We start from the raw sequence: 26,412 nt of genomic DNA on the forward strand, positions 1-26,412 counted from the left end.
CTGCACAGTCACCCGACCTCAACCCAATTGAGATGATTTGGGATGAGTTGGACCGCAGAGTGAAGGAAAAGCAGCCAACAAGTGCTCAGCATATATGGGAACTCCTTCAAGACTGTTGGAAAAGCATTCCAGGTGAAGCTGGTTGAGATACTGTCAAGAGTGCGCAAAGGTGTCATCAAGGCAAAGGGTGGCTACTTTAAAGAATTTGTTTAACACTTTTTTGGTTCCTACATGTTTCCATATGTGCTATTTCATAGTTTTGATGTCTTCACTATTATTCTACAACGTAGAAAATAGCAAAATGAAGAAAAATCATTGAATGAGTAGGTGTGTTAGAACTTTTGATTGGTACTGTACATACTTTAGTATACTGTACTTGAAATACCAGGATGCCATTGCAACACAAAATAAAATCACTATACTGGTCATATAATATAAATACCATCAAAGGATAAATACTATACAATCAAAAAACTGTGCACGTTTTCTGGAATCTTTCTCAACTGCATTTGATTTGCACAGCAGTGTATCCCAGTGGAGGGAGTTGACAGTGCCAGTCCCACTGTGGTTGCATGTGTTTGATTGAATTCCAGACTAACATTACTGCTAACTAACATTACTACTCGCCTTTGAGTTTCCCCAAACACCACATGGATATTTTTTTAAGTATTTTTCTATTGTAACACTCATCACATGCATGTGACCTATTAAGTATGGAAAATGAACTGTTGCATGACTTTTGAGTACTTGTAATGATTTGAGTCCACCTTCCCCAACTCAAACCAATGAAGCTGTTGAGTAATTATGTGCATCGCTCTATTGTGATTTGATTGCCCATCCTCTTCATTCCAACACCACTGTGGGCAGTTGTGTTGGAGGGGTGATCTAGGATCAGCCCCCCCCCCCCCCCCCCCCCCGTTCATTCATTCAAATCTTAAATGCAAGATCAGCAATTCTACTCTGAGCCGCTTATAAATACAATGCTACCTTGAGAGAAAACTATTCGAAAACAGAATTTAGCTATGTTTAGGAAAGGAATGTTTTTTTTTGTAGCTCTAATGAAGTTATAATTCGAATTCTGTTTGAGTCTGACTGAGCAATAAGAGGGCAGACAGACAGCCTCTTGACTTCATGTTCTACCACTAATAAAAGTATTCACTGTGAATAAACTGATAGAAATCAGTGCAGTGTTTACCTGATAGAATGTTACTCTAGACAAAGAAAAGGAAGTACTCGCGGGAAAACCACGTGTTTTGGTAATGTGACTGTCACCATGTCAGAGGCCGTGTGATTCAGAGTGTGTGCCTGTGTCAAAAACGGCGTTATGCTTCTGTCAGCGATTGGGCAGGAAGGCATGTGACAGAACAACCATTTCAGCTCTTGATCACTCCACCAGACAGGTCCTTTTAAGCTCAGTTGGAAGAGCATGGCGCTTGTAACACCAGGCTTTTATGTCTGATCACACGAGAATAGTATTGATCACCGGCTTCAGTCCGTTTCTATAGTTTTCAATACATATATATTTTTTAAATCAAAATAAAAGCCAGAAAAACAGACAGAACATACACAATGTCCAGATAGAAACACAGTGTGTAGAACAGACATGCCTGTCTGTCATGCAGAGCTAGTAGTGGCATCAGGTCTGTGTGTTGCAGCCCATCGAGACAGCTCCACGATGAGGTGTTTTTGGGTGAGAAGAGACACAACTGGAGAGGGTATGCCCCCCCTAGTAAGACTGACTGATCCTGCAGCCTGTGCTCTCACCAGACTACCATTAAACACCATTTGAGGTCCAGATCCTTTAGCTCCTTTAGATCCTTCAATTCACATATGGTGTCCAAGGCACAGCTGGGGGCTGAAGGGGGTCTATAACAAGTGGCAACGGTGAGAAACTTGTTCCTGGAAAGGTGGATTTGTAAAAGTTGAAACACGAATTGTTTGGGCACAGACCTGGATAGTATGACAGAACTCTGCAGGCTATCTCTGCAGTAAATTTGGCAGTTCCCGTTGGCAGTTCTATCTTGTCGGAAAATGTTATAGTTAGGGATGGAAATGTCAGGATTTTTTTGTGGCCTTCCTAAGCCAGGATTCAGACACAGCTAGGACATCTGGGTCGGCAGAGTGTGCTAAAGCAGTGAATAAAACAAACTTGGAGGAGGCTTCTAATGTTAACATGAATGAAACCAAGGCTTTTACGGTTACAAAAGTCAACAAATGAGAGCACCTGGGGAATGGGAGTGGTGCAGGGGGCTGCAGGACCTGGGTTAACCTATACAACACCAGAGGAACAGAGGAGGGGTAGGATAAGGGTAGGGCTAAAGGCTATAAGAACTGGTCGTCTAGTGCGTTCAGAACAGAGAGTAAAAGGAGCAGATTTCTGGGCGTGGAAAAATAGATTCAAGGCGTAATGTACAGACAAGGGTATGGTAGGATGTGAGTACAGTGGAGGTAAACCTAGGCATTGAGTGACGATGAGAGAGGATTTGTGTCTAGAGGAACGAGATAAGCCAGGTGGACCTCAACTTTAACAAAAGGGCTAGATAAGGCATATCGGACAGGGCTGGAGGCTCTACAGTGAAATAAGACAATAATCCCTAACCAAAACAGCAATAGACAAGGCATATTGACATTAAGGAGAGGCATGTGTAGGCGAGTGATCATAGGGTTTGACAAACAAGGTATTGTAGCCCAAGAATTGGCTGATGGACCTCTTCGGCTAGCCGGGAGATGGGCCTAGCTCCAGGCTATCTGGTGCTTGCTTCAGACAGAGATGTTAGCCAGGAGTAGCCACTCGGATAGCAGCTAGCTAGCTGTGATGATCCGGTGTAAAGGTTCAGAGCTTGCGGTACGAATCCAGAGATGTGGTAGAGAAAAAACAGTCCGATATACGTTAGAGAAAAAACAGTCCGATATGCTCTGGGTTGAAATCGCGCTGTGCAGACTGGCAGGAAGCAATCTGAGGCTGGCTGATGTCCGAGCTAACAGTGATAACCACTAGCAGTGATGACCGCTAGCAACTGACAGCTGGCTTGTAGCTAGTTAGTTGGCTAGCTTCTGGTGGGGGTTCTGGTTCTAAAGTATAAAAATAGCAGTCCGTACCACATTGGGTGAGGCAGGTTGCAGGAGAGTATGTTCAGTCCGTAGATGGAAATTGAGATTAAAAGTATATGCGAAATATATACAAAGAAAATGAAGAAAACGATACATACACGGGATGGGACAGGACAGGACAAGACAAAAACAGATGTCCGACTGCTACGTTCTATTACCAGGTAAATCAAAAAAATCCTCCATGATTTAACTTCTGGTGCTGTGTTCAAGACAACTGGGAACTCTGACTGGGAAAAAAAGTTTTGAACTGTCATCCAACTCGGAATTCCAGGTCGGAAATACGGGCATATTTCTAAAGCTCCAAATTTCCGAACCGAAGATCATCAATGACGTCATGATTTGACCGAGTTCCCAGTTTTCCTTGAAAGCACCATAAGCGGTCTTTCGGTGAAATCGTGTAGAAACGCGTCATAGCTACATGGTTCTCATCGCTGGAAATAAGGGATAACACACTATCACTTTTTTCTTTATTACCTGCATTCCAGATCACCAAATCAGCCACTAAATGGTATTGGCATAATTGTCTATAACACATCCATTCGTTTATATTCTCATGACAAAGTATATATTTCGCTTAGATGTGCTCAATCTAAACAGTGTAACAAATTATTCAACACAGTTTCTCCTTCAAGTACCAAACCTCGCAATGCACCCCATGTGTGTCTGTGGGATATGTTGGAAAAGGCCATTGTTACCAAATTTAGTTAGCTATAGTTACAGACACTGACATAGTTAGCTAGCCAAACTTGGACAAAAACCGTACATTTAGTTATATTCACTTCAGCAAGCTAGCTTCACAAGCATGGTCGCAAGGCTAACATTAGCTAGCTAGCTAAGGTTACCACAGCCAGAGATATTAGCATAGAAAATGGCTAGCTAGCTAGCTAAGGCTCTAGTTAACATTAGTAAGGAAGCCAAAACACCCTTAGTCTGTCGAAATAACATTAGCCGTTTTCCACTTGTCAGTCACCTAGTTGCACTAGAACTAGAATATTAGCAAGCAATGTTACCTAAAAAAAATTGTCACTGAGCAGGTCTGCTGAGCGCAAACTTGAACATTGTCATAATTCTAAGAATTCTTAAATTGAATTGACTTTAACATTGGTTGGCACACAACAACACCTGGGATTTATTTTACGCACAACCCCTTAGATGACAGAAAACTGCATTTCCTGGTTCGCCGCTAGGTCAGAGATCAGCCACAGATTTATTGGCAAGAATACATTTCTGCACTTTGCTGAAAGTTGCCCGGAATAAAGTCCTTAATTGTGAGATTATCTGACAACACCAGCTGAAAAGTAGCAGTGCTCAGTGACACTTGACATTAAGGCCTAGATTCAATCAAATCAAGCGTAAACACGCAATAGACGACATCCGTATAGCTGGTGTTTTGGCGATGTCAGAGGTGTAACTGCATTAAAGGTGTAACTGCATTAGAGCTGTCAAATTGTTAAAGAAAATTAGGATTTCTATCAACCTTATCGAGGTGTAGATTAAATACTGTATCACATTCCAGTGTTCTAACTTGTAAAAATCGCTGCATGGGATTTGTCTTAATGCAGCTCCGTGCAGCCAATGGCAGTTTCCGCTTCAGGTATAATGCCGGGAGACACTTGTAGATTTAACATCTTTAACCCAACGCCACCTCCGACACAGCAGAAACAACCAGGTGTCCGCTATGTGGATCTGATCAAATCTAGGCCTAAGTGTGCAAAAATGCTCTCTGTATTTGAACGTTAAAGGACAAGCAATCCATAAACTCCGACATAATAAGCCAGTAGGGCCCAATCATCAGAATACAAAAACACAACCATTAAGCATTTCCCAATCAAAATGTACCACTATAACTTCACATAAAAAAATTTAAAAAATCATGTTTAGCACACAAAGTAACCTGTGACCCAAAGTTTAAAGTGGAACTGACAGCGTTTTAACTTGTTATAGCTGCAATCCCGCTAACGGGATCGATATGACAACTACCAGTGAAAATAGAGGGCGCCAAATTCAAATTCATTTTAAAGTTAATCTTGTTGTTAATATAGGCAAATAGGCTTTTCAACGAAAGCATTACAAACGATTATGTTAGGTCTCCACCAAACCACAATAAGCACAGACATTTTCCAGCTAAATATAGCATTCACAAAAAGCAGAAAAAGATAAAATTCATCACTAACCTTGAATTATCTTCATCAGATGACACTCATAGGACTTCATGTTACACATGCATGTTTTGTTTGATAAAGTTCATATTTATATCAAAAAATCTGAGTTTACATTGGCGTATTAGATTCACTAGTTCCAAAAACATCAAGTGATTTTGCATAGCCACATCGTTTCAACAGAAATACTCATCATAAATGTAGATGATAATACAAGTTATAGACATGGAATTATAGATATACCTCTCCTTAATGCAACCGCTGTGTCAGATTTCAAAAAAGGTTTACGAAAAAAGCAACCCATGCAATAATCTGAGACGGAGCTCAGAACAGTAGCCAAATTAGCCGCCATGTTGGAGTCAACAGAAACCAGAAAATACATGATAAATGTTTCCTTACCTTTGATGAACTTCATCAGAATGCAGTCCTAGGAATCCCAGGTCCACAATAAATGCTTGATTTGTTTGAAAATGTCTGTTATTTATGTACAATTAGCTACTTTGGTTAGCACGTTTGGTAAACAATTTCAAAGTCACAAAGCGCGTCCACTATAACGTGACGAAATGTCAAAAAGTTCCGTAACAGTCAGTAGAAACATGTCAAACGATGTACTGAATCAATCTTTAGAATGTTGCTTACATATATCTTGAATAACATTCCAACCGGAGAATTAGAATGACTTCAGATGACCGGTGGAACGTAGGTCCTTCCCCTGTGAACGCGCATGATGAAAGCATGGTCAACTCGTGGCAGTGGTGACTATTTCCTGTCTCATTCGACCCCCCTTCACATTAGAGTCATCAGACAAAGTTCTATTGACTGTTGACATCTAGTGGAAGGCGTAAGAAGGGAAAACTCATCCATATCTCGCTGTAATTTCAATGAGAGCTTAGTTGAAAATCTGCCACCCCCAGAAAAATACAAACAGGAAGTGGAATTTCTCAGGTTTTTGCCTGCAATATGAGTTCTGTTATACTCACAGACATAATTCAAACAATTTTAGAAACTTCAGAGTGTTTTCTATCCAATACTACTAATAATATGCATATATTCGCAACTGAGACTGAGGAGCAGGCCGTTTACAATGGGCACCTTTTCATCCAAGCTACTCAATACTGCCCCTGCAGCCATAAAAAGTAAACTACTTTGCAGATATGAAACAAACAGACAATCATAATATGAGTAAAAAATATTAAATTCCCTGTTTATGCTACAAAACCAACTTTATAAGACAATTTACAAATATGTTATATTTGACTCAACTTTCCATGACGTTAGCAGAATACATGGATGCAGTTCAATGCATGATTAATACAATTCGCCAATACATTTATTGATAGTCCAAAAAATATTGCTATCAGTTTGTAAATCACAGCTGGCCTGGTACATTGTTTTCTGTCTCCATTCAGGATGCACTGTTTCAGTTTCAATGACTCAATATTCTGGACAAAAACAAAAATGTAACTAAGGCTGGGAATGTAAGAGTGTTTGCATATTTGCAGAAATCTATTCAGGTGTATTTTGTGGGTTTTGGCAAATGCGTTCTAATGATCTAATGTCACGCTGTTGCAACTGCCTGTAAACACACAGTCCAGTTCAAAGTGAATGATGGCAGGCCTGTGTGGCATTTGGCTTGTTTGTATAAAGGCCTACTGTGGTTCTCATTGGCTTTGTGCAGACTCCGGTCCTGGACAAGACAGATGTTTTTATTCAGGTTTATTTACTGCAGTGTCTAACAATTGTACAAACGCTAGGCCACTTTCCCACTCTATATTGCTATAGAATTTTTACAAATGCCTTAGTATAGGTAATTCCCAAACATTCTAAGAATTTATCAAAACGTGAAAAGGGCCATATCTAAGTGGTCGCTTGTCAGAAAATGTTTAAAAAAGTGTCATATTCTTCCTGGGGGTATATATGAACAGATTGTAATAAGATTACATGTTGCTAAAATGCAGTTCCACTTTAAAAAGTTTCACACACTTAAGTTAATTTCAAAGAGATGGATAACAAAAGAAAGAAAACAACACAGTTCCACTCACCAGATGATGATCCTTTGAATCTTAACTTATAGTTGAAAGTTATTCTTGAAAAGGGAGAAGCTAACAAATTAGCAGCAATTCCCTCTATGATAACACCTGCTCGAAACCACTGCAAACTAGCTGACAATAAAAGCTAGCTTGGTAGACCGTGGTAAAACTACTGCTTGCTATTGTGCAGTGACCTAGCCTTCAAGGCAGAAGTTTCCATAAGAACGGGTCCAACCATTAAGTCAAATTGTGAATGGTTGATTCCACTATCAATCTAAAATGTTGCCCTAATACAGGTGAATGGCAGAGCGTTTATCTAGCTTCTGATGGTCTAGCCAATGGCTGACCTAGATTAATCTCTCCAGAGACGAGCAAAGAAAAATCCTGTAAAAAAAACAAACATTAACTTAAAGTACAGCTATCATTCATGTAACCAAATTATACAGTTCAAAAACCATTTTAATAGATTGCTTTTTATAAATAATGTTTTGTTGTTACATTTAACTGCCAAAAATACTGTTATCGAGCTAATTTCTTTAGTAGGTGGCGTCAGAGGTCAGCATGTTGGAGAATTTGGAGAAGATGCATTTTCCACTAGTAATTACCAGTTGGAGGGTAAACTCCCACTTCCCACTTGGCAACGAATGCAGCATTAGGTACAGTCATTACTGCACTTTGGAATGTAGGAGGGGGCAATGTGCTGGTGGGGCTCATTAGCATATTTGGGGTCATGGTCTAAAATATGTTGTATTTTTGCCAACCTTCAGTGTGAATGGTGTATCATTTTAAGTGGATTTATTGTTATGTTGATTAAACTTAAGGCCTTTTTTGTCTCCACATTGTCAGTTCTGCAATATTTATACGATCTTGTGACAATTGAGATCTGCATTGTTAAGAGGTTACTGTACAATTTCTACTAGCTTAATGACAGCTGGTTCGCTGGAAGTTACTGTTTAATTGTCAATCATTTACTGTCAACTAGTTACAAGTGAGTTATAGTAACTTACTGTAGCTAGTTCATCATACTCACTGACCTGATGGTGTGGTAGGTAAGTGAGTAGTACAATTATATGGAGACTAGCTATACATGTATGTTGCGTTGTAGAATAGTGTGGGGGCACACACTTAATGTTTTTAACTGTATAACTGCCTTAAATGTTCCTTGGCAGCAGCTAATGGGGATCCATAATAAATAAGTTAAATACAAATTAAATATCTTATGTATCTTTTGTATTACATGCAGCTTTTTTGTCACCTACTGTTTCATTAAAACAGCTCATACTTTTACATAGTACTTTGTACACTTCAAAATAGCATAATAGGTGTTAAAAACAGCATTGAACATTTACAAAAAGGTTTTTTTTTTTTTATTGAAAACAACAAAGCTGCCTAAGATAGTACTTTAAAAAAAATCCAATCAGTAAAATCCATCTAAAATGTGCACATATGATTTAAACAAGAGTTTACATTTTTGAGGCATGAAAACATGTTAAAAAGTCACTTTGTTCAAAAAGCTGTCTTCTGTCCTTTGTGTAGGAACAGGGTGAGTCCTTATCAAACTCGCCTCCTCCTGCTCTTCTGAATCAACTCAGTCCCATTCCTTCGGGGCACAGATCCCTCCTCTAGGCGCCGTAGCACTGTCAGGCCGTGGCCACCGGTACCTTAAATGTTGCGGGAGACCCTTTGTCTGGTGTTGAGGCATCCTCTCGTCCATACCATCCCATGGCTATCAAAGTCACTGCCTACTGGCTAGTCAACACGCTATTCCTGATTTAACATGCCATTTTTCTTGTTTTTTCTTGTTGAATTTTCTTTAAAAATAGCTCGATTATATTTTTGTAGATCATTTTATGCACATAAAAATGGCATAAAAGCATAAAAAAACAGCATTTGAATATTGCATTGAAATTAGTTAAAAAGTACATGTTAAAAACAATAGAAACAACCATGAATAAAAGTACTTTTTCTTGTAAAACATAAAATCTGTAAAAGGCATTTGAAATGTGTACAAATTATTTAACCAGGGTAAAACATTTAAGAAATGAAAACATGTTAAAAGCAACTTCATTATAAAGCTGCCTTCAGTCCTTTGTACAGGAATGGGGTGAGTACTTATCAAACTCGTCTCCTCCTGCTAGCACACAATTTAATAGTTTATGAACAGACCACGTTAACTGGGATGACATTCCCTCTTATGGGAGACCGAAAAGCGCTAGCTGAAAGCCACACCTATAATAAACTGTGCCTGCAATCTTCTGATAGGCTACCACTGTTAGAGTATGCTGCCAATCAGCAAGCGATGTGCATGTTGTCAACAGAAGTTAGTGGAGGCACAGTTGGTTATTGGCAAGATTGCTCGTGGCAGCAAGTTTGTTACAGGCAACATTTTGTAAGTTATTGTAGTTTCCTGTTAAGAAATGACAAATTCGCAACAGGCTGCCGTTAAGTTACAGGAAAATACACAATAACCTCTTTTCACTGCAGCTCATTACTGACAATATTTTACCAAGTTTGCAAACCTTCCAAAATAGGTTCTCTACCTTCATCAGCATAAACATCAAACTGTCATTACACTTTTTGGTGTTTTGCGTAATGGTCTCTTTCCATTCTCCATTGTTTGGAGGCTGGAAATATGTGGCAAGTGGATGAATGCGCTTGGGTAGCCTAGTGAAGGAGACATTGAAAGTCAGATTTTTTTTTAAAACCATCATGACAGGTTGTGTTTACGCCACAATAAAATGTAATACATTTTACAACTGAAAATACATACATCTTTATGACTATGTCCATAGAGATCGTATTGAATTAATATGTAATTCTATGATTAGGCCCACACAATGTTTTGGAGCATGCGCACCCTTGCTCAACATCAAGTGTCCTTTAGCACTGCTAGTTTTAAGCTAATGATACTTTCGTGGTGATAATTGGATAATTATGTTCTTGATTCTGTGCAGCTTGTGTGATGTGCAGAAATGCATTCTGGGCCAATAAGTCTGTGGCCATAATTCTTTCACACTCACAAATCTGATGGTGTAGCTGCACTGTAAGCAGGACATTACCGGTTGCCTGTGACCAAGAGGATATGAGTTTGTCACAGTACAAGATTTGTCAAAGTACAAGATTCTTGACTTATTTCTATACTAGATTCTAATATATCTACTGCTGTACATATCACTCTTAGTATATATTGTGTTAATTGCATTTGGATAATTGTTACAGGGCTATTTGATTAGATATGCTGTGCCATTTCTTGATTTATTTTAAATTTAAAATGATTGTGTACTGTTTGACATTTTACTGCAGTGTTAAGAGCTACAATGCCCACTACAACATTCTACTAAACTGTGTAGACTCTGTGACCATTTATTGAAATTGATTAATGTACTGCATTGTTGAGGGAGCTACCGCATAAGCATTTCACTGCACCTTTTATACCTGCTGTACACTGTGTATGTGACGAATAAAAAGTCATTCAAATTCTGATTTGACATGCGCTGTATGCCATGCATGTCTGTTTTCTGCTTTCCCACCACGCACCCCAGCCTTCACCTGTTTGGCCTCGGCTTTTGTTTCGGTCAGGGGGATTGGTATAGCACATCTTGTTCACTGCCTGTAATTATTATTATCTTACATGATGTATGCTCTGGCATTGAGTTACCCTGGAGTAGCAGAGCTTAATGCTAAGCCTGATGTACTGCAATCTTCTAATAAATAAATGGTTAACGAATACGTGGTGTTTTCTGTCTAAACTAAAGGCTTCCCTTTTACTATGTCTTTGAAGGGCTGGAGGTTTCAAAAACTCATCTGAAACTGTAATGTGTATGTCAGTAAGTCAGCCTTGAGTGTACAGATTTGCTGCCTTCCACGGGGCTCTTTCGGTCCAGAGCGTTTCACCACAATTTACACATGGCATTATTATTATCGGTCTGTTGTTTGTCTGTCTGCCTCATAATTCACAACTGCAAACCAAAGGTGATTGATCAACATGTTGTGCTCCATCTTCCTTTCCCACCTGGGGCCTCATTTATAAAATGTGTTTAGTTTTCAAATGTTAGTGTATGATCAGTTCTTAAAATGTGAGGAAACGCTATTCATACAATGTTGATATACATTAATAATGTGTATATCACATTTTCTTATTTTGCACGAAACGTCATGACATAAATTAAATGCGTCTCTGTTAACGCAAATAAACTACAGCCCCCACCAGCCTCAGCGTGAAGGAAGGCGTGGCTTGTACGATATAAACACTGCGGTTCCGCTGCTGATCGCTTACACTCGACTTCAAGACAAGCCTTATTAATGTACCTGTTTTTTGGACTTTAAGATCATCTTCTGAAGAGTGGCAAGATCCTTCAACACTTGAGGTGTTGTTGTGAGTCGGTTGACAGTCCGTCATCTTCTTGCCTTGTTTAGCTCTGCAACGAACCAGGCAGCGCTCCGAACAAAAGCCAGTGAACTTGACATTGCAGATAGCGTACATGCGTTGTTTTTATCTATACATTTCGGTAGGCCTACTGTTTTATCGGTGAACAGTTAAACTGTGTCCATAACAATGAATAAATCTAAGTTAGCAATTGGACTTTTTGTCGCAGGTACTCTGACTGCAGTGTTTGGGTTAGTTATTTTATTCGTTGGACCAATCATCATTGACGACCAAATAGTAAAGGTAAGTTTTGAGATAAAAGCTATGGAATGTAGCTTTTTCCTATAGTTGTATACTTCTGTTGTAGGCCTACATCTAATGGAAAAGGCTTCGTTTTCTCCTGGTCAGTCACGACTAACGTATAGCGAAGAATGAACCTGACTTATTACTCGTATTTCTCGTGTTTTTCTACTTATTTGATTGATATTGATATTGATTACTGCATTGTTGGGAAAGCGCAAACAAGCGAGGCATTTTACTGTAGGGCTTAACTATGCTTAATACCTACCACATGGCTACAGTCCGAGATGAATGCCATACATTTGTTTGGAACATTTCCTAGTTCTCTACAAGCCAGAACGTACTCCACTGGTTGCGGTCGATACTTCTGTGGGTGTGATTTAAAAAAAAATAGAAAATAATAATCGTTCCTTCGTGTTTTGCTAAATATAAGGAATTTGAAATTATTTATTCTTAAGTGTATTTGAGCAACAATTTTTTTTTTACTTTTGAGATTTAAGTAAATATAAAATCAAAATTTTACTGAAGTAACTCACTTATCTGTATGACAATTGGCTACTTTTTACACCACTGTGTAGACTAAACACATGCAAGACTTCGGTTGGTGTCGATGACTGTAGACCTATAGCAGGGTTTCCCAACTGGCGGTGATTTTATTTGACACCCCCAGTGTAGTAATCTATACTATTTATTACACCACCCTGCAACCCACTGCTGGCTTGCTTCTGAAGCTACTGGTCAGTCCCTGGATGCGAGACTAGATGCTGCTGGAAGTGGTGTTGGAAGGCTAGTAGGAGGCTCTCTTTCCCCTGGTCTAAAAAAAAATATCCCAATGCCCCAGGACACTGCCGTGTGTAGGGTGCCGTCTTTCGGATGGGATGTTAAACGGGTGTCCCGACTCTCTGAGTTCATTTAAGATCCCATGGCACTTATTGTAAGAGTAGGGGTGTTAACCCCGGTGTCCTGGCTAAATTCCCAAGCTGTCCCTCATACCATCACGGTCACCTAATCATCCCAAGCTTACAATTGGCTCATTCATCTCCTCTCCCCTGTAACTATTCCCTAGGTCATTACTGTAAATGAGAACGTGTTCTCAGTCAATTTACCTGGGAAAATAACAGCAATAGATTATTTTTTTATTTGATCTGTACTTTATATATTGGTTTTGCCCCACAACTTCCTTTTAAATGTTAAGCTAGTTCCTCCTTGATCATTTACCGTTTTATGCCGTGTAATACATAATCTTCAGCTTTTTAAGTTCCTGGTTGTTAAAACTACAATATAGAAATTGTGACCTCTTAAATGATTGCTATGAACGTGCATATTTGAACCAGCGCTACTGTCAGATGACATGGAAAAATAGAGGTCTTTGGCCACACAGACCAGTGGTGGGTTTGCTCTGGAAATATTGATGCATAAGTGGAAAATAACCCCCATGTCTACTGTAAAATATGGTGGAGGATCTGATACGGGGCTATTTTGCTTTCACTGTTGACCTGACTTTCATTCATGTGATGTCTGCTATTCATTGAATAATTATCTACTCCACTTAAATTGGGTAATAATTAAATGATCATGTAACAATTAACTCATTAGGAATCTGGGGCACCGTGGGAAGAGTTTGTTTAATGAGTTACGATTTCCCAAATTAACTCCATCATAACAGTCAATAATTAATCATTTCCTCATATCAGCCTCGCATAATTAGCACAAACCCGAGTCTCACTGATCATTCTGTTACACTCATTGATTTGATTATTTATTTGCTAACAAGCTAAATGGTAACATGCACACACTCGGTATGGATTAGAACCTTAATATGACGACAACAGTCCCTAGTGGATCAACACATTGACACGTGTTACACAAGATGGAGATTTTAAAGAGAAGCAACGTCTTCATATAACTTAATGGCATCACAAAATGGACATTAATTTTCCACATTCCACCTCTTATTACCAGCATTTGGAGGATGATAGAGATCTCTTTCTGTCCTCATGTCCATTGTTTAATGTTATAGTTTTGGGCTGTAAACCCCTTCATAAGGCACACAGACTTTCCAATCTCTCCAACTAGAGCAGAAAAGAATCGTCTGCTGCCTTACAATTTCTGATGGGCTTGAGGTGTGAACCACACACACACACACACACACACACACACATCAATCCCCCTCCCTCTGCGGGAGAGTTCTGTAGAGCTGATGCACTGTAACCTGATCCTTTGGATCCTCCCAGGAGTCATGACACTGGTCTTGGCGCCCTTGTTAAGGTCAACGGCATCATTACCTTTACCCAGTACCAGGACATTTTAGCCAAAAACCCAGTAGCCTCTGCCAGGGAGGCTGAAACTTGATTGCAATTGGATCTTCTAGCAAGACCACAGCCCCAGGCACACACCAACAAAACCCACAAATAAATGGTTATCTGACCTCACAGATCAACATTTTGCCATGGCCATCAGTCTCTGAACTCTGTTGAACCCCATTAGAAACCTGTGGTTTGAATTGAAGTGGGCAGTCCATAAGCACATACAAAGGAAATCAAGGATCTGGGAAGATTATATGTATATGTATGAATATGCAAACAAATGTAAGGTTTGAAATTGTTTTAGTCAAATATTATATCCGTTTGGGCTTCTTGCGGCCAATTTCGATTCTACAAATGATTTGTAGTTATGTACCAGCCCCCTGACAATCCGCTCAAGAAAATAAATTGCTGTCGTCAACGAGCTACCACAGCCACAAGGTTATAAACCCCACCTATTTCTACAATTTATTTTCTTAAATCTGGTTTCAAACCTAACCCTAACCACACTGCCTAAGCTTAACAGAAATATATAAATTCAAGTTGAAAGATTTTATTGATTTACAGCTCATAGAAGGAAATCAGTAAATTGAAACAAAGTAGTGTATGGATTTCACATAACTGGGTAGGGGAGCCCGAGAGGGCAATCCAAATACGTTTTGCCCCTTAAAGACCTATTATTAATAAAATACCAAATTGCCAATTACCTGCCAAATTCTCTAAAATGTTGGAGGCGGGTTATGGTAGAAACATGGACATTCAAAATTCTCTGGCAACAGCTCTGGTGGACATTCCTGCAGTCAGCATGCCAATTGCATGCTCCCTCAACTTGAGACATCTGTAGCATTGTGTTGTGACAACTGCATATTTTTAATGGCCTTTTTATTGTCCCCCAGCACAAGGTGCACCTGTGTAATGATCATGCTGTTTAATCAGCTTCTATCTAACAGGAATGAAAACAAATTTGTGCACATTTTAGGGAAATGAGCTTTTTGTGGATATGGAACATTTCTGGGATCTTTTATTTCAGCTCATGAAACATTGGACCAACACGTTACATGTTGCGTTTTTATAATTTTGTTCAGTATATCGTCAATGCACTTGACGCCCTATTACCTAAATGTATTGTTTCCTATCCTGACATACAGAAGCCCCAGCCAGCAGGGACCCCTGTGCATTGCATGTTTGACTTCCCATAGTTTATAGGCCTACGGTACGTCTTGCTTTCCCAAGATGTTGCTCCTGTTTTTAAGGATGATTCTGCCATAACCAATTCCCCCTTGGGGTTAATGTCACTTTATACTGCTACCACTATCCTTTTATTGCCAACACCAGTTCCAAAGACTCAGCTGGTTGGCATGAAGTACTGGCAGCCACACAGTTATGGGTTTGGTTCCCCTGTGGATCAGGAACACTGAATATGAGTGTCAACTGCCAGTGATCCCATCCTGCATAGAGGAACAAGCTGTCACACTGAACACCTTTGTATATGTTATGTATAATAATATGCCTTTTATCATTGTTCTCTCAGAACTTAGTAATAGACCCTGAGAATGAGGTGTCCTACACCATGTGGAAGGACATCCCTGTCCCGTTCTTCATGTCTGTCTACTTCTTCAACATCCTCAACCCCACCGAATTCCTGGCGGGAGAGAAACCCATGGTGGAGCAGAGAGGACCCTACGTATACAGGTAGGCTTTCACACCTGACCGGCTACGTAAAGCGTAATAAAGAGCAGTGATACTAGCAGGAAGTAGTGTGTGGATTTCTTTCTATTTCTCATCTTATTCAGCTGTTACCATGCACCTGCAACAAAGAGCTCAGATTTGCGAGTGCCTTTTTGTTTACCCGTTTTCAATTCGTGTGTCCCAAAGTTTGGGGAATGCTGTGCTAACCCGTAACTAACATGTTACCTAGCCTTAACCCTTAGCTAGCATGTAACCATTTAACACTCCAAAACTTAACCTTAACCCCTAGCCTAGCTAACATTAGCCATAAATTGGAATAACAACATGTGATTGACACAATTTACTTTAGAAAATCTTGTGGTAATTAGTCTTTTTCACGACATTCTATGATGGTGTGTTGACTGAACTACTGTACGTTTGAAGAAGGATACAATTGCATCTGCAGGAACCTCTCACTTTTATTTCTATTGGTCAGTTTTTAAAGCTAGAACCCCGGTACACAGTTGGAAGGTGGGGAGACCTCCAGTACAGTAGGTGGCGGTAATGCACCATAACGTTGGTAAACCCCACAGAAGAGGCGGGAACTGGTTTCTCACAGGGCTGTTCGGCAAGTGGGAGCGAAGGACACTGCTAGGTAGGACTCTGGTACACAACAGGTGTGATGAGTAGCTAGCTAAAAATAGCTAGGACACTGTTAGATTGTGTACTTCGCCCCCACCTGTCAGGTGCTGTTTTCCCGCAGTTCTGTTAACAATGGCGAGGGCAGACGTGAGCGAAAGACACTGTACTCGCTAGTAGGATTCCAGTACACAGCAGGCTAGAGACGGGGTGCGACACCGGTAGGCGGTGTCCTTCAACCCCGAATAATTCATTTTTGACCCACATTTTAATTGCGTTGACAATCAGTGGAAATTAAGTGCCACACAAACATGAAGATAGTGTGCTCAGGGGGACGTTCATGCAGGAACCAATGAGACGCTCGAGGAGGGGGGTTGCCCAAATGACTGCATCCTGCAATATTTTGTGCCATCAGTTCTTCCCAAACTAGTTTTCTGCTCTGATCCACCAAAAGCCTCTGCAATATACAGTGAGATTGGACAACCTAGACTGTTCCCAGAGCTGGCCAACTGAGAAATTAATTTGGCCTGAATGCCAAGTGTCAAGTCTGGATTGAGGAAAGATGAATGGAGAAAAGTACAGGCAGATCCTTGATGAAACCTGCTCAGGACCTCTGACTGGAGCGACAGTTCACCTTCCAACAGACAACGACCCTAAGCACACAGCCAAGACAACGCAGGAGTGGCTTCGGGACAAGTCTCTGAATGTCTGAGTGGCCCAGCCAGAGCCAGGACTTGAACCCGATCTAACATCTCGGGAGAGCCCTGAAAATAACTGTGCAGCGACGCTCCCTATCCAACCTGGCAGAGCTTGAGGATCCACAGAGAAGAATGGGAGAAACGCCCGAAATTGAACCCCCTTTCCTTATGGATCTGGCCTGTCTCACCCTGTAACGTATCCAATTGATCTATCCAGTCTCTGTTCTAGGGCTGCACAATTAATTGAATTTGCATCAAAATTGCAATATTGACATGCAATATCATAAAAATCATATTGGAAGAGATCTACACTGCTTGCATTATTTGGAAATGCTTATCAGCCACATGTAACCAACTTTTTGATAGTTTTTTTTAATTTTTATTTTTCTGCTCTTGCGGCTGCTTTCCGCACACGTCAAGCCCCGCCCCATTACTCAAGCAGCGCAGTTCCTCCTAGCTGTTAGCTTCACCAAGTTTGCATGCTCTTCTGTTAGGTCAAATGCAGTCGGGTTGTTCCAAACAAGAACGATGCTGCGTTTTACTTCTAAAGAAATCGGCATCGCACAATTTCGTTAAAAATAAATCTCAGGCCTCCCGGGTGGTGCAGTGGTTAAGGGCGCTGTACTGCTGTGCCATCAGAGTCCCTGGGTTCGCGCCCAGGCTCTGTCGTAACCGGCCGCGACCGGGAGGTCCGTGGGGCGACGCACAATTGGCCTAGCGTCGTCTGGGTTAGGGAGGGCTTGGTCGGTAGGGATGTCCTTGTCTCATCGTGCACCAGCGACTCCTGTGGCGGGCCGGGCGCAGTGCGCGCTAACCAAGGTTGCCAGGAGCACGGTGTAGCCTCCGACACATTGGTGCGGCTGGCTTCCGGGTTGGAGGCGCGCTGTGTTAAGAAGCAGTGCGGCTGGTTGGGTTGTGTATCGGGGGACTTTCAACCTTCGTCTCTCCCGAGCCCGTACGGGAGTTGTAGCGATGCGACAAGATGGTAGCTACTACAACAATTGGATACCATGAAATTGGGGAGAAAAAAGGGGTAAAAATTCAAAAAAACAAACAAAAAAATAAATCTCTGTTTTTTTGCCCATATTGTGCAGCAAGTTTGGCCTACTCTGTTCTCAAACTGATCCTTCTCTCATTACCTTACCTCTCTTTATCCTTGAATAACTCTGAGAATTTCTACCCTGTTCATCTCGGTAAGCGATTTTAGGAAGCCAGTGTCAGTGATTTAATAAAATAACCTAAACTGACATGCCCTATCCCTGCAAGTTAACTGTCAATCCCCTTTCTGTTTCTTTTCTCTATCAGCTATTCAATCAGATCTCCAGTCGTCTTAACTACTAAGTCTATCAACCCTCTGTTGTAAAGTGTCTCCATTTGCATCTGTCAGTTGGGAGGTTGACCTGAGTTGTGTGTTTTCAGGAAGCGTCTTCAGAAGCAGAACATCACGTTCCATCCCAACCATACAGTGTCGTATCTTGAATACAGGAGCTACTTCTTTGAGCCCAGCATGTCAGTGGGCAACGAGTCGGATGTGGTCACCATCCCTAACATGCTGGTGTTGGTAAGACGGCACTGCTACACACACACACTATGTACTGGGCTCCTATCTCTTTGCCCCCCTCATCTCTCCCCCACTTCATCCCGTTTCTCCTCATCCTCTTTTCCCTCTCCCCTCTATCTTCCAGGGTGCGGCGGTGATGATGGACAACATGCCACACGCAGTGCGTCTCTTGCTCAGTGCCACCTTTAAGAGCTTTAAGGAGGGACCCTTCCTAAGCAAGTCTGTAGGGGAGCTGATGTGGGGCTACGACAGCAAGCTGGTGGACTTCCTCAATAAGTGGTTCCCTGGGATGCTGCCCTCCACTGGCAAGTTTGGCCTCTTCTCTGAGGTGAGCGGGTGGAGGAGATGAGCGCACAATGACCGAAAGTCTACGGGTACAGTAGCATATGCTAGTGTTAGTTGGCATTGGCTTGCGAAACCACCTCGTTCTCCCTTCACACTGAGACATAAAAATGCGATTCACAAGTTCATCTCTACTCTGAGTAAGTAGATAAAACAATTGCTAGGATCTCACGGTATCCCTTTAATGCTTGAGCTAATTTAATCAGGGCCTCAGTCAGGCTTTGGAATGATGTAGTGCGAGGGTAGGTTCCCTATTATGTTAATTCACAGGCAGACCTTAAAGCACTATTAATACCATGTCAGAAATGTCCAGTTGGTCAAGTGTTAGATAGGCTTACCAGCTATCTAAATCTTGTAGTTATCCAAGCCAAATAATGTGCCTAGTGGCCTCATCCCCCAGGAGGTAGTTTAGTGTTGGAACCTAGATGGACATGACCACATCCACACTCCATCCCCAGGGGACAGTTTGAACAGTTTGGGGTTGCATGGGTAGTGAGCAATGGCTATGTATGGATGGACAAAGCCATCGCACCTCTCATTCCTCCGTGAAGATTTAACTTACTTTATTTGGCTTCAATGCTCTGTTAAGATGCTGTTCATGGAGACCTAATATGTGCAGTTTGAGTTACTCCTGGAATTGACTTTGCTCAGTGCTGCCCCCTCCATTGAGTAACTCAAGTTCAAGGCTTCAATTGGCATCAAAATAATCCTTTAACTTCTTCTGTGGGGGGGGGGGGGGGGGGGGGGGGTTATTTTTAATGTATATAAAAAATAATCTGTTCAAGAACCTTATCTGGTGTATTAGAAGCAATTATTGGTACCAAGATTATCTTCAAAAAACGTTTTTATTTAGATTGGCCATGAAGATTGGCATTTTTTCCATTCACTCTAATGGGGGATCCTGTTTCCTGTTAACCATGCCTGCAGTACTGAAGTCAGCCTTAACTACTTTGGCTTTTTTACATTTAAAAAAAATATTTTAACCTTTTTATCTAACTAGGCAAGTCAGTTAAGAACAGATTCTTATTTATATTGACAAACGCGCTCGGCCAATTGTGCGCCGCCCTATGGGACTCCCAATCACGGCCGGTTGTGATACAGCCTGGAATCGAACCAGGGTGTCTATAGTGATACCTCTAGCACTGAGATGCAGTGCCTTAGACCGTTGCAACACTTGGGAGCTTCAATGAGGGGGCAGTCGTTCGCCACTGTTACTACGCTGGTAAATGACTATCCATCCGGACTTGTGCCACATAGGAAGTGTGTGTTTGACCCAACCTTCTCAAATACTATATAAGTACCCCTTATCTACAGCCTGTTTAAGTTGGCTGTCTAGTTTTTTTTTAGTGACTGGTGACTGGTTAAATATCAATCCTTCTGTTTTCTCCCATCAGTTCAACAACTCCAACACTGGTATGTTCACCGTCCACACTGGGAAGGATGACATCCGGCTGATTCACAAAGTGAACTCATGGAACGGCTTGACCAAGGTGAGCTGTCTGGAGTTTAGTGATCACACAGCCATGACCTTTCACCTTTACAGATTGGTTTGAGAGAGGCAGTTAGACGCACAGATGAGTGAAAACAAATCTGGGCCCTTTGTTTTCATGGGGTCCTTCTACAATGGGAAGACCTAGTCCGTTGTACAACTGAATGAATTCAACTGAAATGGGTCCTCTGCATTCAACCCAACCTCTCTGAATCAGAGGTGTGCGGGTGACATCCATTCTTTCTTGCTCTAGAAAGAGAGCTCAATGTGTAACGGCTGTTAACCTTCTGTCTCTCTAGTTGATATATTGGAAGACTCCCCAGTGTAACATGATCAACGGTACAGCAGGACAAATGTGGCCGCCCTTCATGACCAAAGAGTCCACACTGCCGTTCTACAGTCCTGACGCCTGCAGGTACACACGCTTTCAAAGATTCACGTAGCCTAGTGGTTAGAGCGTTGGGCTTGTAACCGAAAGGTTGCTGGATCGAATCCCCGAACTGACGAGGTAAAAAGCTGTCGTTCTGCCCCTGAGTAAGGCAGTTAACTCACTGTTCCCCAGGAGCCGAAGATGTGGATTATGGCAGCCCCCCCCCCCCCCCGCACCTCTGATTCAGAAGGGTTGGGTTAAATGTGGAAGACGCATTTCATTTGAATGCGTTGTGACTAGGTATCCCCCTTTCCCTCACACACTCTTTATAGGTCTTTGGAGCTGGTGTATCAGCGTGAGGGGATAATGAAAGGGATTCCCCTCTATCGCTTTGTGGCTCCTAAGACTATGTTGGCTAATGGCTCAGACTACGCTCCCAATGAGGGCTTCTGTCCCTGCAGACAATCTGGCCTCCTCAACGTCAGCAGCTGTCGATCCAGTGAGTACAGATGCATGCATACACACTCCCCTACGTATTTATTTGGACAGTGGCGCTTAAACTTGTAGTTTGGCTCCAGCATTTTGAATTTGAGATCAAATGTTTCATATCAGGTGACAGTACAGACAGAATGTCACCTATTATTTGAGGGTATTTTCATACATATGTTTTACTGTTTAGACATGAAAGCACTGTATCAAGTCCCATTTGAGGAAGTCACAAGTATTTGGACAAATTCTCTGATAGTGTATTAAAATAGTAAAACGCTTAGTATTTGGTCCCATATTCCTAGGACTCGACGACAACATCAAGCTTGTCACTCTACAAACATGCGATTTGTAGTTAATCATAACCGACATACCTTGTCTGGTAAACAGACTGGATGAGGAAGTATGGCGCACACACACACCGAGGAGCCATGCCGCTGTATAAACACATTGTAGACAACACGAGTTATGTTCCCTTATGTTCCCAATAGCGCCCTATAGAACATCACATCTCAAGATCACATGAGCACTTGGTGCCGAATTGTAGCTTGAGAAATGCCCACATACTATAGGAATGTTTTGTATAAATCATGATTCAATGTCAAGGGGATATTTTAAACCAGTGATGGGCAACTTTGATAGGAGTGGGGGCCACAATCTGAACTCATCATGATGGGCCACAGTGGTCTGCATATCCGTATACAAATTCAGTCAGAGCTGGCCTTCGGCCTTTTGGGTGGTAAAGTGTGAGATTTGTACAGGGTAAAAGTGAACTTGAAGAAGGAAGGCTATCACTCCATACAATCCCCTGTGGATGGTGCTTAATTGGAGCCAATTTCTTCCTAGAAAAGGAGAATGAGCCAAAGCACGGTCCAAACTATGGAATAACAATTTAGGGAATAGGCAGTCAGCTGGTATTCTGTCTATAATGGAGTGGCCAGCACAGTCACCAGATCTCAACCCTGTTGAGCTTGACCGTGTGGTACGTAAGAAGTGCCCATCCAACTTGTGGGAGGTGCTTCTGAAACCATCTCTTCAGATTACATAAACAAATTGACAACTAGAATGCCAAAGGTCTGCAAGGCTGTAATTGCTGCAAATGATGGATTCTTTGACGAAAGCAGAGTTTGAAATTCACAATTATTTAAATGAAAAATAAAAATTTCATAACCTTGTTAACATCTTGACTATTTCCTATTCATTTTGCGACTCATTTCATGTATGTTTTCATATAATTATTTTTTCAAGTGACCCCAAACTTTTGAACGGTAGTGTGCTTGTTAAAAAGGAAATGTATGATGGTGGTACAAGTAAAGGTGACGTTGTATTAATATTGTGTTCTAGACGCCCCAGTGTTCATTTCCCAACCCCACTTCTACAATGCTGACCCTGTGCTGCTGGACTACGTACAGGGACTTCAGCCTACTGAGGACGAACACGGGCTATTCATAGACATCCACCCTGTGAGTAACACATACACGCTGTCCTGAATTGGAACACTTAAAAAACTTAGCAAAAAAATAAATGTCCCTTTTTCAGAACCCTGTCTTTGCAAGATAATCCAAATCATTTCACAGATCTTCATTGTAAAGGGTTTGAACACTGTTTCCCGTGCTTGTTCAATGAACCATAAACAATTAATGAACATGCACCTGTGGAATGGTCGTTAAGACACTAACAGCTTACAGATGGTAGGCAATTAAGGTCCGTTATGAACTTAGGACACTAAAGAGGCCTTTCTACTGACTCTGGGGAAAAACACCAAAAGAAAGATGCCCAGGGCCCCTGCTCATCTGCGTGAATGTGCCTTAGGCATGCTGCAAGGAGGCATGAGGACTGCAGATGTGGCCTGGGCAATAAATTGCAATGTCTGTACTGTGAGACGCCTAAGACAGCGCTACAGGGAGACGGGACTGACAGCTGATCGTCCTTCAGTGGCAGAACATGTGTAACAACACCTGCACAAGATCGGTACAGCCGAACGTCACACCTGCGGGACAGGTACAGGATGGCAACAACTGCCCGAGCTACACCAGGAACGCACAATACCTCCATCAGTGCTCAGACTGTCTGCAATAGGCTGAGAGGCTGGACTGAGGGCTGTTGTAAGGCAGGTCCTCACCAGACATCACCGGCAACAATGTCGCCTATGGGCACAAACCCACCGTCGCTAGACAAGACTGGCGAAAAGTGCTCTTCACTGACGAGTCGCAGTTTTGTCTCACCGTGGGTGATAGTCGGATTCACGTTTATCGTTGCAGGAATGAGTGTTACACCGAGGCCTGTGCTCTGGAGCGGGATCGTGCTGGAGGGTCTGTCATGGTCTGCGGCGGTGTGTCACAGCATCATCGGACTGCGCTTGTTATTCCAGGCAATCACAATGCTGTGCATTACAGGGAAGACATCCTCCTCCCTCATGTGGTACCCTTCCTGCAGGCTCATCCTGACATGACCCTCCAGCATGACAATGCTACAAGCCATACTGCTTGTTCTGTGGGTGATTTCCTGCAAGACAGGCATGTCTTGGTGGAAGAGTGGGGTAACATCTCACAGCAAGAACTGGCAAATCTGGTGCAGTCCAGGAGATGCGCTGATACCGACGAACTTTTGATTTTGACACTTCCACCCCCCCCCCTTTGTTCAGGAACACATTATTTAATTTCTGTTAGTCACATGTCTGTGGAACTTGTTCAGTTTCTCAGTTGTTGATTCATGTTCATACAAATGTTTCCACATGTGAAGTTTGCTGAACATAAGCGCGGTTGACAGTGAGGATGTTTTCTTTTTCTGCTGAGTTTAGTAAGATTAATTTTTCCCGTTGACTGTGGACTCGTCCCCTTTTGTTCTAATAGGTCTTGGATGAGATCAGATTAGTGGACGGCCACACACACACCTTTATGATCTATTAGGGTTAAAGACCAGTGGGTTTCTGACAGGCGATCATCCAGAGACAAGACGGCTCCAATGTGGCTCTACAGTTTCGCAGTCAATCGCTTAACCCCTGAACTATACCCCGGTGGGTTTTATTTAGATGAAGAATGTCACTTCTCTGACAGATATATTGAGTTCCAGTTAGATTTGCGACGCTGGTTTTTTAGCCCCACTGATCTGTATCGGGTGTGTAAGTGTTTCAATACCGTGGTGGTCTTGGTGCCCCTTAGTGTCAAAGGTCAAATTGAATGAAGAATTGATTTAGGACGCTCAATATATCTGACTGGGGGGGGGGGGGCGCGCCACATTGTCTGAATGCCTGAAGCATCTGTGCCAAGTTCTTCCCCATTTATAGACGTGTGTGCTTTTACTAGTGTGAATTGGGCCCATTCACATTGTTATAAACGTATATCTCTGGCAGTAAAAGCGAGGCTGTTTCCCCCTTATCTAAATTGATTGTGTAAACACATCTGATCTCATAGCCGTAGCGAACGCACACCATACAGCCTGTCCTTGAGGCAATCACCTGACACACACACACACAGAGGCTTGGCCAGAGCACTTTCTTAGAATTCATTTAGATAACATGTATTTTCCCTGGCTGAGGGTGAGAAACTTGTGTTGGACAGTCATTCGTATATTCCCATTTTTTTTGTGTGTTTGTGACTCCTATGAGTCCTGCCTCTGAACTCATTTGTAGAAAAACATTCATATCCACTCGCTGTTTGATGCAAACATCGTGATCTTCAACTGTAATCGCAGAGAGCATGGTTTTAAAATACACTTGTGGGACAGCCAACGTGAGCAGATATCATCCAATTCTTTTTTTTTGTCCAGCTCCTGTGCCAAGTTGTAAATGGTGTACTCTTTTTCATAGTACATTTGTCATTTAACAGACGCTCTGATCCAGAGCGACTTACAGGAGCAAAGGGTTAGGTGCCTTGCTTAATTAAGAGCACATCGACAGATTTTTAAAATAAAATAACGTTTTAACCTACCGTAATTTCTGGACTATTAAGCGCACCTGAATATAAACCGCACCCACTGAATTATAAAAAAATATGTATTTTGTACATAAATAAGCCGCAGGTGCCTACCGGTACATTGAAACATGTCTATAAGCTGCAGGTGCCTACCGGTACATTGAAACATGTCTATAAGCCGCAGGTGCCTACCGGTACATTGAAACATGTCTATAAGCCGCAGGTGCCTACCGGTACATTGAAACATGTCTATAAGCCGCAGGTGCCTACCGGTACATTGAAACATGTCTATAAGCCGCAGGTGCCTACCGGTACATTGAAACATGTCTATAAGCCGCAGGTGCCTACCGGTACATTGAAACATGTCTATAAGCCGCAGGTGCCTACCGGTACATTGAAACATGTCTATAAGCCGCAGGTGCCTACCGGTACATTGAAACATGTCTATAAGCCGCAGGTGCCTACCGGTACATTGAAACATGTCTATAAGCCGCAGGTGCCTACCGGTACATTGAAACATGTCTATAAGCCGCAGGTGCCTACCGGTACATTGAAACATGTCTATAAGCCGCAGGTGCCTACCGGTACATTGAAACATGTCTATAAGCCGCAGGTGCCTACCGGTACATTGAAACATGTCTATAAGCCGCAGGTGCCTACCGGTACATTGAAACATGTCTATAAGCCGCAGGTGCCTACCGGTACATTGAAACATGTCTATAAGCCGCAGGTGCCTACCGGTACATTGAAACATGTCTATAAGCCGCAGGTGCCTACCGGTACATTGAAACATGTCTATAAGCCGCAGGTGCCTACCGGTACATTGAAACATGTCTATAAGCCGCAGGTGCCTACCGGTACATTGAAACATGTCTATAAGCCGCAGGTGCCTACCGGTACATTGAAACATGTCTATAAGCCGCAGGTGCCTACCGGTACATTGAAACATGTCTATAAGCCGCAGGTGCCTACCGGT

General features: G+C 42.1%; 1 protein-coding gene across 7 annotated transcripts in view; it reads left to right on the top strand.

The window, feature by feature from the left end:
• Positions 1–11,531: 11,531 nt before the first annotated feature.
• Positions 11,532–26,412, top strand: part of LOC100136324 (scavenger receptor class B member 1) — a 35,999-nt gene continuing 21,118 nt past the window's right edge. For 5 of the 7 annotated variants that reach the window (XR_005040341.1, XM_021590607.2, XM_036967255.1 and 2 more), the window contains exons 1-8: positions 11,856–11,969; positions 15,801–15,961; positions 18,694–18,835; positions 18,960–19,163; positions 20,572–20,667; positions 20,966–21,081; positions 21,369–21,535; positions 22,867–22,985. Coding sequence is in view for 6 of the 7 variants with exons in the window: in XM_021590607.2 (XP_021446282.2) it covers positions 11,856–11,969; positions 15,801–15,961; positions 18,694–18,835; positions 18,960–19,163; positions 20,572–20,667; positions 20,966–21,081; positions 21,369–21,535; positions 22,867–22,985 (1,119 nt within the window). In the remaining variant the exon portion in view is untranslated. Of the gene's footprint in view, positions 11,970–15,800; positions 15,962–18,693; positions 18,836–18,959; positions 19,164–20,571; positions 20,668–20,965; positions 21,082–21,368; positions 21,536–22,866; positions 22,986–26,412 lie in introns of all 7 variants that reach the window. The other 2 variants (XM_021590606.2, XM_021590608.2) reach the window with 2 other exon arrangements.

Source organism: Oncorhynchus mykiss, chromosome Y, assembly GCF_013265735.2.
Source record: "Oncorhynchus mykiss isolate Arlee chromosome Y, USDA_OmykA_1.1, whole genome shotgun sequence".
Taxonomy (NCBI): domain Eukaryota; kingdom Metazoa; phylum Chordata; class Actinopteri; order Salmoniformes; family Salmonidae; genus Oncorhynchus; species Oncorhynchus mykiss.